General features: G+C 36.9%; 3 protein-coding genes across 3 annotated transcripts; 1 reads left to right on the top strand and 2 right to left on the bottom strand.

Moving 5' to 3' along the window:
• The first annotated feature begins 1,354 nt into the window (after positions 1-1,354).
• On the top strand, positions 1,355-2,350 carry LOC130182776 (olfactory receptor 2AT4-like). The gene has a single exon (XM_056397920.1). The coding sequence runs from the start codon at positions 1,355-1,357 to the stop codon at positions 2,348-2,350; it is 996 nt and encodes a 331-aa protein (XP_056253895.1).
• A 5,207-nt stretch (positions 2,351-7,557) lies between these two features.
• On the bottom strand, positions 7,558-8,565 carry LOC130182775 (olfactory receptor Olfr180-like). The gene has a single exon (XM_056397919.1). The coding sequence runs from the start codon at positions 8,563-8,565 to the stop codon at positions 7,558-7,560; it is 1,008 nt and encodes a 335-aa protein (XP_056253894.1).
• A 1,411-nt stretch (positions 8,566-9,976) lies between these two features.
• Positions 9,977-13,995, bottom strand: LOC130182774 (olfactory receptor 13G1-like). Its single transcript, XM_056397918.1, has 2 exons — positions 13,021-13,995; positions 9,977-10,187 (listed from the first exon to the last, which is right to left on the bottom strand). The coding sequence occupies exons 1-2, from the start codon at positions 13,812-13,814 to the stop codon at positions 9,977-9,979; spliced, it is 1,005 nt and encodes a 334-aa protein (XP_056253893.1). The 5' UTR covers positions 13,815-13,995.
• Between the last annotated feature and the right edge of the window lie 84 nt (positions 13,996-14,079).

Genomic DNA, 14,079 nt, shown 5'->3' with positions numbered 1-14,079 from the left:
AACCCTGAGACACCGAGGCTTTAAGTTTCCCCTTTGACATTCTTCTCTTTTTACATCCAGCATGATAAAGATATTTCTCATTAAAGACAACGTTATCCATTTCAACCTATGTTTTGTGCAAAAGTATGTATATTATACATTTGTATCGATGCCGGCACATGCACTTGCTCTACTTGCGTATTGGTAACCAATAAAATGTTGAGTTTAATTGGTGAATTGAAGTTAGCTATTGTCAGACATCTAAGAAGGAAGTTGGCTAAGTGGAAAGTCCAAGGCTACTGGTCCATCTCTTGCTGTCCTGGAAAGTTAGTGTATTTTAAATGAAATGTAAGCGTCACAAATAGTTATTGTAAATTTCCACCTATTTCCTTCAAGTTTTTAATTGTTTTTAATCTTAATAGGAGCAACTGAGATTAATTAGTCTGAGGTTCAAACAGTAGAAAGTTTATTTGTTACAAACAAGGTCATTGACAAGAATTCTCTGGTGATGGCATCACAAATTGAGCTCATTAGACTCATGTTGTTTTGGCTCACAGTGGCTTGTTTAATGATAAATGCATCCTCAGGGAACATTATTTCATCATATTACACTGTTTACTTCGTGCAAACCAAGTTCTCCAAGATTTGATAAGTTGTTCTAATTTTATATAGTGTCTCGTTAACATATTGGAAGAGTAAATTTGTATAAACCTAAATTAAAAATATGATTATTCCTCCTCTGAGTTTCATGTGACCAAGCAGACATGTCCAAATCAATCAGTGACTGAACTGTGGACTTAGTAGTGCTCTTGGACTGGACTGGATGACCAAAGTTGAATGGATCACAGGTGTTTACAACAGTCTGACTTTGAAGAAGATCTGTTCAAGTGTCTCAGGCATTAGATCCTTATTCAAAACAATAATTCGATGTTAGTTTTGAGTGCATAATAAATTTAATCATAATAAGCTACAGCCCTGCTCTCGATGGATCAATTCAATATCATTATAAGGTTTTCACATCCTCAGTATCAGTATGAAGCTTTATCTCTGGAGATCAATGAGGAAAGTATATCTTCCACTGTCAAAGGGTCAGACGTGCAGCTATCTCCATGCTACTGCTGGAGTCAGCATCACTCAGGATTGATGTTAACCTGGTAATGATGTAAGTTTAGTTTACTGACTTTTATCACATTTACACATTTGAGCTGAGAATGTATTCTAAACACTGAATGTAATCATTGTGATGGCATAAATGTGATGCAAATGCAGCCTTTAGAGTTCAATGTGTATAATGTGATATGATTTCCCTGTTTGTCAGACTGAAGAGTTTTAACGCAGACGGCATCCTCCAGCACGCAGTCTGTGGACTTCAACTATGTCTTTTCTCAGGACTGTTTTAAACGACTCCGTCATCATTCGTCCTCCAGGCTTCTATATCATTGGATTTCAGTCGTTTCCCTACATCAGTGTCTACTTCATCTTTCTAGCGTTTGTGTATGTGGTTACAGTGCTGTTCAATTGTTTGGTGATCTGTGTAATTGCCTTTAATCATCGTCTACACACTCCAAAATTTTGGGCTGTTGTCAACCTCGCAGTAATTGATGTTTTCTTAAACACGTGTACTATTCCCAGCATGATAAAGATATTTCTCATTAAGGACAATTTCATTCCATTCAACTTGTGTTTGGTACAAATGTATGTATATTATACATTTGTGTCATTAGAGTCATATGCACTAGCTGTACTTGCGTATGACCGCTTGATCGCAATATGTTTCCCTCTGCGTCAAAACTCAGTCAACACACTGCGGAGCATGTCTTGTATTGTCGGCCTGACTTGGTCTTTTGCTCTGGGAGTAACAGCATTTACAACAGGTATAATAACTCGACTGTCTTTCTGCAATTCTCTCAGAGTGTTCAGTTACTTCTGTGACTATGCACCTGTGTTTAGACTCGCCTGTAATGATTACACAATGCAGTGGTTTGCAGCTTCTTTTCTCACTGTTTTGCTGCTTGGAGGACCCTTTATTTTCATTCTCCTGTCTTATGTCACCATCCTGGTGACAGTGTTCAGGATGAAATCATTGGATAGTCGAGTGAAAGCTCTGGCCACATGTGTTGAACATATCATCCTGGTTGCTGTATTTTACATTCCTCTCATTACCATTTTCATGATTGGATTTTATCTGCGGCTTATTGATCCAGACCAGCGTGTGCTGAGCCTGTCACTGGCCTCTTGCCTCCCACCCTGCATCAATCCTATTGTATATTCTTTGAAAACTAAAGAGATAAAAGTCAGAGTCCTGGCACTGCTAAGAAAAAATAAAATCGGCACAGACCACAAAAAAGGTTGCAAAACTTCAGGCCCTTAACGTTTGTGTACTGCATCAAAAGCCAGTAGCCTGGGCTCTTTTCTTTCATTGATGTTGCTTTACACCGGTTTTGGTCATCTGGTCATTTTAATGAAGGTTATTCCACACAATGGGACAATTGCAGATGAGTTGGTGCAAATACATTTTAGACAAAGTTTTGTTACGGAAACAAGATCTTAAAGGCTCATATGCTCCTCACAGACCACTTTTGAACTGACTTTGCTGAAGAACAGCATCTTTGCTCATGAGGTTTGAATTTATAATAATAATAATAACTTTATTTATATAGCACCTTTTTAAAACAGAGTTTACAAAGTGGTTTGACAAATGAATCAAAAGCAATGAGGGCCAAAATCAGGACAGACATACAGTAGAGATACAGAGGGAGGACAAACAATATGCTTCAATATAAACAAAGACTGTTAGAAGGAGCAGATGCCGTAAAATTAATTCAACCCGATAAAGGCAGTTGTTTCTGCAGGTCCGTGTTCAAATATGTGACTTTTCTTCAGGTGTTTTGTGTACCTTCTAAGATGCACTGGTCAGGAAAAAACTGGCACACAACAAACATAGCCAGAGGCTGAACTGTGTATAATCTTATCATTTCTGTCAACAGAAAGGTGCCAGATTGGCACTATTTGGTTTAACCAGGAGGTTATCAGTGTCAAGAAGGCTATAAACAGGGTATGGCTCCAAACCATACAATTATTAATTATAACTTTAACATGATTCAAATAAAAGTTGCAATTAGGTGAAATACACTTATGCATATCCATTCTTGTGGCTATGGTGAGTCAATTGAACGAACTCAAGGCCTTAAAATTGATAAATGTATAATTTGATGCATTCATTTTACTACCTTTGTGTAATATGTTGAAAAAAACTGTTCAAATTGTCTGTGCCTTTTGTTTTCCTATATATCTGACTTTTTTACAGACATTATATTTATTCTGAATATCCTGTTCATTGTGCGCCAATGTGATGTCACTGTAAATAAAACATTATAAAAATAAATGATTTTGTTCATCAGTAATACTTTACACACTGATTGCACTGCACACAGGCCTATGTGCTCTGGCCTTTCTTGTCCAGTTTCTCATAGAAAGGATTATGTAAACATTCAAATAAATAATTTTGGAGTAGCCGACTGGCATGTACCATATGCCCCTGTGACCTCCCACTACACGTTTAAAGAACCTATCACACTAAAAGCTTAACTGTTGGAATTATAATGTTTCGGAGTACCAGGATGTAGAAACTCTGAAGCTTTATTGATTAAACTACTCTAAAGGGTCTGGAAGCTGCTATGCAAAAAGCAGTGCACTACCATGAACATGAAATACAAATGTGAAAATGTTGTTAGTACCCTCATCAGAGAGATCTTTTACAACTGTTCATTTTTCACTTGCACACCCTGTTGAACAAAATAATGCAAATAAGAATTTTAATGTAATGAAAACTGTACATTTAACTGTAGTCATAAAGTTCTAGTCACTAATGCAAAATGAGTCGAAGAATGATGTGTTGAGTATAAATGGTGAATGGAAGTTAGTTATTGTAAGAAGGAAACTGGCAAAGTGGAAAGTCCAAGGCTATTGGTGCTTCTCTTGCCATTTCCTTCAAGTTTTTAATTGTTTTTATTCTTAGTAGGTGCAACTGTGATTAATTAGTCTGAAGTTCAAACAGTAAAAGGTTTATTTGTTAGAAACAAGGTCATTAACCAAAATTCTCTGGTGATGGCATCACAAATTGAGCTCATTAGAATCATGCTGTTTTGGCTCACAGTGGCTTGTTTAATGATAAATGCGTCCTCAGGGAACATTATGCTTATATATATATATATATATATATATATATATATAAGCAAAATAATTCTTCCTCCTCTGAGTTTCATGTGACCAAGAAGAAAGATCTAGATCAATCAGTGACTGAACTGTGGCCATCCTGATTTCTTCATTTAGTCACCAAGGGTCAGAGAGGTCATGCTCATTAAGTTGGGAAAACATAGTGCTGGACTGGACTCTGATCAATGCATGGTTTGAAAAAGATCTGTTTGAGTTGTCTCAGGAAAACTGGCATATGTTTCCCTTTGCGTCAAAACTCAGTCAACACACTGCAGACCCAGACCAGCGTGTGCTGAGCCTGTCACTGGCCTCTTGCCTCCCACCCTGCATCAATCCTATTGTATATTCTTTGAAAACTAAAGAGATAAAAGTCAGACAGATCCAGACCAGACCCTTGGCATTAGTAAGAAAAAAAAAAAAAAATTGGCACAGACCGCTAAAAGAGCAAACTTTGGAGAGTTGTTCAAATCAAACAAAAATTTAATCTGTAACTGTTTGTGTAGAGAGAAGAGCAAAATAAGGTAACATTTTAGGAAAGCCATGGTAGCCATAGAAACTGGCATTAGTTTCAAAATGATGACCCACATCATTGCAATTTCAAGCTTTGATAATTTATCCTCTGCCTTTCTACGGTTTTATGAAATTCCAATATTTCAGAATAAAATACCGTGACTATAAAAAAGGCTTTCACAGTAGGTCTCATTTAACATATAAACAAATTATTACTTCACTGTTTTTTCCTTTTGAAGGTGTAACACAATAAATGTCTGTACTTTTAAGGTTTGTGTGCTGTATTTCTTTTAAAAGATTTAATTCTTGCCTCATCATATGGCAATAACATATCTCATATATATTATACAGAGGTGCATTGCTATTTAAACATTTCAATACATCATTTTGGAATAGCTTATTCAGAAGATGGGTTTAGCAGGTCCTCATGTCCCTCTGAAGATGGTTTGAGCAGACCAATGAGTAGACCCCAGGAAGAGTAGCTGTTACCTTGGTAATGGCTAATGGGGATCCAAAAAAAAAAAAAAGATTTAATCATTATTTTGTGTAACATGCCAATGTCAGGTTGGAAGCAACTGTAGCAGCTGTACTCTTGTTATCCTATATGATTAAGGTAAAGTATGACACATTATACTGTGTACCATACTATAGTGAAGGACACAAGCCAGAGAATGGTAATATGATGAGTGCCTGCCCTCTAGTGGGTTTATGTGTATAGTGCAAGCTGTACCATGAGTGGCAGTCATTAATCTATGACAGCCCTACATGGTCTACTGCTACATTTAATTCACAGGTGCACTCACTGCCATACGAATGGGACAATCCATCAGTCTATTCCTCTGCGAAAGAATTAATATTACTATTTCACGTATATGATTTCATCCCCTGCCCAAATGTCTTCAATAAAGCAACACAATAACTGATAGTGTTGATATGAAAGACTCACAGTTATGAATGTTATGGATGCTTAAAATTCTAGCGCCTTGATGAACAAAATTGATGTGATAGGATAAAAAGCTATTAATAAGGGTGAATAAGGGGACAAACTTTAATCCCATTCTCAATAGCTTTAGCTGAAGGGACATCACATTAACTATATGATGTTTTTTTTAATAGAAAAATCAACCCATTGTCAGTACCTGGTATGAATAATCTCTATAAAACAACATAAAATACTGGCCTGGACTTCTAGGAGTTTGGGGGATGATGGATATTTGGGATGTACAGAAGAAGGCCCAACACTTTGTTTTTCTAGCTGTCCCATAAATCGACTAATATTTTTCAAGTTGTACCATGACGCAAAATAAATGCCCTCCCTGCAAGATGACCTGCTGAGAAGATAACAAGCTTGTTCATGCTATGTAGGTGTTTACTTGTGAATGTCAGTCTGTTCAGTCAATCAGTTTATTTTTAGCCCCAGCATCCCAAAACATCCTTCACTGAACTGAGAGTTTTAAAGCCTCAACACTGAGTAGATAACAATCTAAACAGAATCTCTGACTTTAGTTGTTGAGAATTGGATCATGATATCCTGACATCCTGTCCTACATCAGTGTACCTCACATTCTTCACCATGCTGTAGTTTTCTGCATTTAAACCCTACCATACCCTAACACCTTCGAGATCTAGGGTTTGAAATTTGAGATTTGAAATCAGCTTTTGTTGACTAAAAAGACAGAAGTGGTCAAATATGAGTTTTGAATCAATATGATACAGATCACAGCCACTATCAAAGCATTACTCCTCATTTTATTTGAATCAGTCATAACATATACAACCAAAATCCTCTTGTTCTCACAAATAGATAATGAGGAGGCAGAATATGCCATTCTGCTGCTTTTTTAAGGCACAAACTGACTGTACATACAGGGGACTAAAAGCTGAATAGTTACTGATATAACTGCTAATGCAAGTAGGAATAAAGCAGACATTGTGACACGGCAAGTCATTCTACCGTACCTCTGCTTCAGTTAGTATTTTGTAATACAGTAAAGTACAAGTACAAACCACTAGATGGTGCAAGCCTACCAGAACTGCTGACGCTTCCATCAAGTGCTTCTTTTGGTCACAACTGTTTACATCATGTAAACGTATCATTCATTAGTTTACCAAGCTTGACATTTGCAAAAACTCTGTTGTACCTATTGATATGGTTCCTTTTTCACCCTCAGGAAGTGAATTAAATACAAATGTATAATGTGATTACCCTCTTATACTGTCCAAAAGAAAAAAGAGCTGCATCTTTGCCTCCACTTAGTGATATTAGTGAAGACTAAATACACAATAAGCATAGGTCATAAAAAGATAATAAAAGAAAAATAAATCCTATGCACAGATATCAAAGTCCCACTTTTGCACAGAAGTATAATATAGGAATACGTCAGACAGTATGGATTAATTAAAAAGGGTAAGATGTTTACACATGTTTTGAAAACGTTGGACACTCAATTGAATGAATTCTTCTCTCAAAACAGTCAAATAAGCTTCACAAAAGCTGGTAGTGGTAGTATTTGGACTGTTGCATGTTTCACTGGGTTCACCTTTCTTTCAAGAATCGTGTTTTGGTGACATAAATATTATTCATGCCACTTAGGATGATTAAATGTGTCACAGTGGGACTGTTAGCCTGTATATAAAATTTGGACCTTACATGAAACGGAGTTGATGTGTGATTATAATGATATAATGACATTTGAGATAATTAAAACCCAGTGTAATTCAGTGTATATTAGCAACATTTGGAAATCCCTCATTTCAAATTGCATGGGAGATTATAGCTAATGCAATACAATTAAACCATTGCCGTTGGTATTTAGATTTAGCAAAATACATTGAATTACACTCCTTCATGCGTCAATACAGTCGTGATGAAGTGTTCACCTTTTTGGATGAAGTAAAATTGCTAAGCCTATATCGTTTGCAAAGCTTCCTGATAGAGTTCAACACTTCCTCTGTCTTTAAAGAGTATACAATAGGGTTGAGCAAAGCTGGTATGGTATGTGTCAAAGAGGAGTTTATGATCCTTGCATTAGGATGGATGTAGGAGGCCACTGCAGCTATGTTGGTGCCCACAACTGGCAGAAAGAAAATAGCCACAAGGAACAGGTGAGAAGTACAAGTTTTCATTGCTTTGAGTCGTTCCTCTGTCGATGCAATCCTGCTCAGTGCTATGGAAATGCAAACATATGTGATTGCTATCAATATAAGTGGACAACAGAGTACTATGATAAAAGCAACATATGCCATTATGTTATTCAAAGACGAGTCATTACAGGCCAGACGATATACCGGTGCATGATCACAGAAAAAGCTTTTTACCACAACAGATCCACAGAAGGAAAGGCGATCAATAATTCCAACTGTAAATGCTACTAGACTTGATAAAAAAATCCATGTGAATAGCAGCATTGCAGCAATAGCTGGTTTCGTTACAATACTATGGTATCTTAAAGGGAAGCAAATTGCTATGAATCTGTCGTATGCCATAGTGACGAGTGTCCATGACTGCACACTTGCAAGGAGCAAAACAAAGAACATGTAACTTAAGCAAGCCTCATAAACAATATATCTCCTGTCAAACAAAAATGTGTCTAAGAGTTTTGGGATGAGAGCAGTGCTGCCACACAAATCTGTAAAAGCCAGGTTGAACACAATCATGTATTTAGGCGTATGAAGAGTCTTGATCATGTAGATAACTGAGAGGAGCAGGCCATTCCCAAGAACAGTCATGATAAAGACAAAACACAGAAAGACATAGTAATAAGTAATGTGAGGGATGTTGGAAAAACCACTGAGATAGAAATTTGCAGGACGAACGAATGTGGCATTGAATATGATAGCAGCTTTCTCTTCCAGGCCCATTATGAATATCTGTTTCCCTAAATGTGAAAAGAGAAAATAACTGAATATATATATATAATAAAGGATGACACAGATGGTTGAAATAACTGCTGTAACCAAATTCACCTCAGACAATATCAAGTGTGCAGTGCACTAAAGTGAGTTCTGGGAGAGAGCCGTCGTTTATATTTTATCCCTTTCTTGTGGGACGGAAGAAATGCAGGTGTCTGTGTTACATGGTCATGAATTTGATAATTTACATCAATGTGTAATTGTCTCGTAGTTTACGTCATCGATGTTCTGATGCAATCAGCTGAGTTAAGTATAGTCACCAAGATACTGAATTGTCTGTTAATGGCACAGTGTAGAAACAGGACAAACTTAGGTACTGCAAGCTACAGCTAAGTATTAGTGGACCCTCGATGAGCGCAAGGCCATTACCCAGTGCAAATCTTGTCTATTTTTTTTTTTTTTGCGGTCTGATCGATGCTACATGTGTGCTGTATCACACTACAGACCTCAAATTTCTATTTACTTTGTTGAGTAAAAACGATTGAAACGGATTTTGATTTTAATCATGCATATTTTATCATATTTTGAATGTTTGTACCTTAGAGTTTTTAAATCTTCTGCTGTTTGGCAAGTGTTTGTCATGTTCTGACTAAATAGAACAGTTTAAAAACACACTTGACTGTCTGGTTTATTCAACTTTCACTCAGGAGTAAAAATCAGCCTTTAAACCTGAAAGACACAATGTGGCATTTATCGTGATAAATATCGATATCGACTGATATGGACATTTTTATTGTGATACCAGTTTTGGCCATATCGCCCAGCCCTAACGCCAACATAAATAGTTCCACAACTGGACTGGTACTGGACGGTATGTAAGCAACACAAACATTTTCCTGACCTGATGATGTCATATGAGCGCACCCATTTGGTGAAACCTGCAGCTGAGAATTAATATTTTTAAATGTTCTAAAAATGGGATGGTATATTGATCCATCTATTCTGATTTAAGTTGATTCAGGCATACTTAATGAGTCTGTATGAGATCTTTGAGCTATCAACATTATCAATGTGCAATTTTCCAAGATGTGAAAATAAATGTTAACAAAAACATGTACAGTTATTTCATTTCAAACTGTTATATGTAATATTTTAAAATGTTTTAATGTATACATCTATATGGTGAAGTACTGTAAAACAGCAGTCACTGGTGATGCTGTCGTTTTACCAAATGAACGGCTGTGTACAGTGAGAACATATCACATCTTTATATGTCAACTGCAACAGCAAAATACAACAAATTACAAGAAATCACATAACAGCCAAAACTTAAATGTAAAATTGTAATTTTTATTACCAAGAAGTTAATAGGGACAAATTGAGGTCATGCAATCATGCAATTGTAACACTCTGTACGGTGTCAATGCAGCAGTGATAAAGTGTTCACCTTTTCGGATGAAGTAATATTGCTAAGCCTATATCGTTTGCAAAGCTTCCTGATAGAGTTCAACACTTCCTCTGTCTTTAAAGAGTATACAATAGGGTTGAGCAAAGCTGGTATGGTATGTGTCAAAGAGGAGTTTATCATCCTTGCATTAGGATGGATGTAGGAGGCCACTGCAGCTATATTGGTGCCCACAACTGGCAGAAAGAAAGCAGTTAATTTATCAATAGCTTATACTGCAGCATGTTTTATATATGTACTGCAGTTTACGGTAAAGAATCTGCAAATATAGCGGCTGTGAAAAAAGTGTAAATAAACAGTAATACACTGCTAATCCTTGATGAATATTATATTGTAAAGGTAGAAATTAACAGCTTTTTGCTGTATTAAAAACAAACTGTTTTGAGCTCCTTCACATAGGTTGATCTATCTTAACATAATTCATTCTGAAATAAAAAATTGTGCAATGTAATTTTATATACATAGATTTACACTCTGTTTTACTGTGCTGATGTAAAGAAAGAAGAATCAGTATATCACCTATTGTCTAGATAGATAGATAGACAGATAGATCGATAGATAGATACAAAAGGTCTTTTGTAGTCTTACAAATATCGAAACACAAAACATGTATTTTAATCTATTTCATTAAACACTAGACAACACTAGTTATCAGTACATATAGTGTCTTGAGTAGGGATCGACCGATTATCGGCCGGGCCGATTATCGGCGCCGATATTCAGCATTTTGACGCATATCGGCATCGGCCTTTTTTAAAATTCGACAGCCGATAAGAGATCAATTTAAAACTGGGTTATTTTGGCTCTGATGCAGCCGCGCCTCTCTGTCTGCTGTCACTACTCTGTCGCCAGCATTGTCCCACCCACAGCACCATCTGATTGGTTACAAGCAGAGCCACGGTAACAGCCAATCAGCAGTGTAAGCTGTGCATGAACAGTCCTTACACACACGGTGGAGAAGGTCCGGAGAGCAAATACTTGTTTTGAAGGTAAGTTAAGGCAGCAGAGTTTCCCGAAATTGTAATAAAAATCCCAGTCCTCTACAACTCACAACTACTAGTAACATGACTGTGAGCCCATTAACGTTATATAAACATAAGCGGCAGCTCTGCTCGCTCGCAGTCCCTCCAGACGTGCCTGTTAATCACTTGAAACAAGGTTGCTGATAATATCGATATGTCCGGTTTTATTGCAGGGAAGCCCGTCGAGGTGAAGGCTGGTTAGCTTTTAGCGTAACGTTAACCCATCGGTCCGCGGCTCTAGATGCTCAGCAGACTGTAGCAATGGGGAGACTGTCTGTTATGGTAGAGAATAGTGTGTGTTTGTGTGGAAGTCACATGAGAAACTCTACAACTCAAGACTACTAACGTTACTGTGAGGCCCAATACGTTGGCGGCAGCTGTCTGTTCCTACGATAAACACTGATTATTAAAGTGAAGATGCTTTAGGCTATTTAGTGTTTAATCCCTTGAAACAAGGTTACTGATAACATTGATACTGAAATAGTTATAAAAGTAAGAAGTGTGTGTGAGAAAGAGAGACACAGAGAGAGAGAGAGATTGCAGGGAAGCACGTTGAGGGGATGGCTAGTGAATAGTGTGTGTGTGTTTGTGTTTGTGTAAGCCACATGAGAAGCTGCAGAAACTGACAGCAAGTACCGTCAATCTGAGAGAAAACTGTAGGGCAATAATGGCTGTTTAACTACCAAGTACTTTACCTTTTTCTGTGTTGATTGAGAGATCCCAAGCAGCAGAAAATGACATATTGTTAGATGAGGTGTGTCCTGAAGCTGTCTTTGATAGTTTCTTGTAGAGAGGAGCAGGATATTGCTGTTCAAGACTTAAGACATAATGTAACTGCATCATAAAGCCTACATGAACTGCATTCTTCAAACTGCAAACTTCAGGGAACTATTTATTTATTTATTTAAATTTTCAGTTAACTTTATAAGAGATGCTGCTGACCCTGGGAACTCCTTGCACTTTTTGTTTTTGTTTGAACTTAAAACAAAGATAAGTGAAAGATTAACATTTCAGTTATATTGAAATTTTGGAAAACTTTATTTACTGTAGAAAACTTTAGTGAGCTATTTATTTGTTTAAGTTTTCATTTAACTTTATAAGACATGCTGCTGAGCCTGGGAGCTCCCTGCATTTTTTGTTAGAATTTTAAAACAAAGATATCTATTGTCTAAGAAAAAAAAAACTTTAACATGTTGCAAATCTGAAAAGCTGTTAAATAAACACATGATTAAAGGCATTTGAACAAAGTTAAGTGGAATTTTTCCATTATTCAAATTTTTCACGCCAATATTTTCCCTTTTATTGCAAATAAATATCGGCTCCAAATATCGGTTATCGGCCTCCTTGACTACTAATAATCGGTATCGGTATCGGCCCTGAAAAAACCATATCGGTCGATCTCTAGTCTTGAGATAGAAAATATTTAATATTCAATAGTAGTATCATCACAGTGATATAGATGACCAAACAAGGATAGGAAAAAAAGAAACAGACCATTGTAAGATGTGAAAATAAAAGTAAAGCAGATGTTAAGGATATTGTCCATCATCATGACAAATTACTCCTGGTCACAATAATTCAGTGTGCTCATACATCATAAGAAAATCATGTTTCTGCTTGTAGTTCATTGTGTATATTGTAGTATAACTGATTAATTTGAACTATATTTGTTCTTTAAAATCATTAATTCAATGCAAAAATCAATGCAATTAGAAAATGACAAAGAACGTAATTCATATGACTATTTTCTACTTCAACATTTTACAATAGACGTTACCGTACAGGACAAAAGTCGAAGGCTAAATATGTTTTGTTGCAATTATGGATTGTGGCATTTTAAACAACTTTTTCAAAGATTCTTTGATTTCTTGTGTCTGAAAAACATAAATGATTGGGTTTAACATGGGAGGGATGACAGCACTCAGAGACAGGTTTATCATCCTGGCATTTGGATGTATTGTTCGCCAAAAGAAATATACAAATATGACAGGGAGGAAATAGATTGCCACTAATGAAAGATGACCTGTGCAGGTTTTAAAGGCCTTCACTCTTTCCTGAACTGTGGACATTTTTGACAGAGCATAGGCAATATAGCAGTAACTTACCAAGATAAATAGTAGTGGAAGCCAAAGAATAAGAATTGGTGACAAATTAGCAATTACACGATTGGGTGTAATATCATTGCAGGCCAGCCGGTATGTTGGGCCATGGTCACAGTAATAGCTGTTAATAACCACAGAATTACAGAAAGAAAGTCTTGTAAGAAGGCAGACTGCAATGAGTGTAATAGTCATGGCAAAGAGCCACAAAGAGGCAATCAAAGAAAACATGAACCTGTGAGTCACCTTCACATGATAGTGCAGTGGAAAGATGATGGCCACCAGTCTGTCATAGGCAAGTGCAACCAGGTTAAGAGCCTGCATCGAAAAGCAGGTGAAGCAGAAAAACATGAATGTCAAGCAGTCGTTGTAGGGGATGTGGTGGTGGTTAAACAGAAAGATGTCAAGAACCTTCGGCACCAGAGCAGAGCTACCAAACAGGTCCACAAATGCTAAGTTAAAGACTGCAATATATTTTGGAGTTCTCAGATTATGATCCAAAACTATTACAGTCATCACCATTGTATTTCCCAGAACTGAAACAAGGTAAATAATAAAGAGAAAAACATAGTAATACTTGATATTAGGTAAGCCAGTAAAACCCCTTATTAAAAAATGTGCAGGACGCACAAAAGTGATGTTTTTCCCAAGAGCTGAGTTAAAAAACTCCATTTGAAGACTGGTTGCTGGTTGCAGAACAGTTCGTGTAGAGATCAGTTGCCTCTGTGTTGTGGCGGTTCTCTTCTGTAGACAGAGGCAAGCTCCTCACCCTCTCTCTCTTTCTGACAGAGCTGTGTCAAGCTTCAACAGTAGTAAGAGAAGCAGTGCTCTTCTGTGTTTATGTCAGTTATGGCAACCTGCCTGTTCCTTTGTGTTTATAGTTTCTTTGGGTACAAGCTGGGTTGCCAGGTCTGTATGAAAAAAACAGCACAATGAC

The sequence above is a fragment of the Seriola aureovittata genome, chromosome 15 (genome assembly GCF_021018895.1).
Source record: "Seriola aureovittata isolate HTS-2021-v1 ecotype China chromosome 15, ASM2101889v1, whole genome shotgun sequence".
Lineage (NCBI taxonomy): Eukaryota > Metazoa > Chordata > Actinopteri > Carangiformes > Carangidae > Seriola > Seriola aureovittata.
The sequence above is the reverse complement of the archived record's forward strand: the minus strand, read 5'-3'. Positions and strand labels throughout refer to the sequence as shown.

Coding starts and splice junctions, on each gene's coding strand:
- LOC130182776 (XM_056397920.1), top strand. CDS start 1,355: ATGTCTTTTCTCAGGACTGTTTTAAACGACTCCGTCATCATTCGTCCT.
- LOC130182775 (XM_056397919.1), bottom strand. CDS start 8,565: ATGGGCCTGGAAGAGAAAGCTGCTATCATATTCAATGCCACATTCGTT.
- LOC130182774 (XM_056397918.1), bottom strand. CDS start 13,814: ATGGAGTTTTTTAACTCAGCTCTTGGGAAAAACATCACTTTTGTGCGT. Junction 10,188..13,020: donor TTCCTCCCTGTCATATTTGT/ATATTTCTTTTG, acceptor AGTTGTGGGCAC/CAATATAGCTGCAGTGGCCT.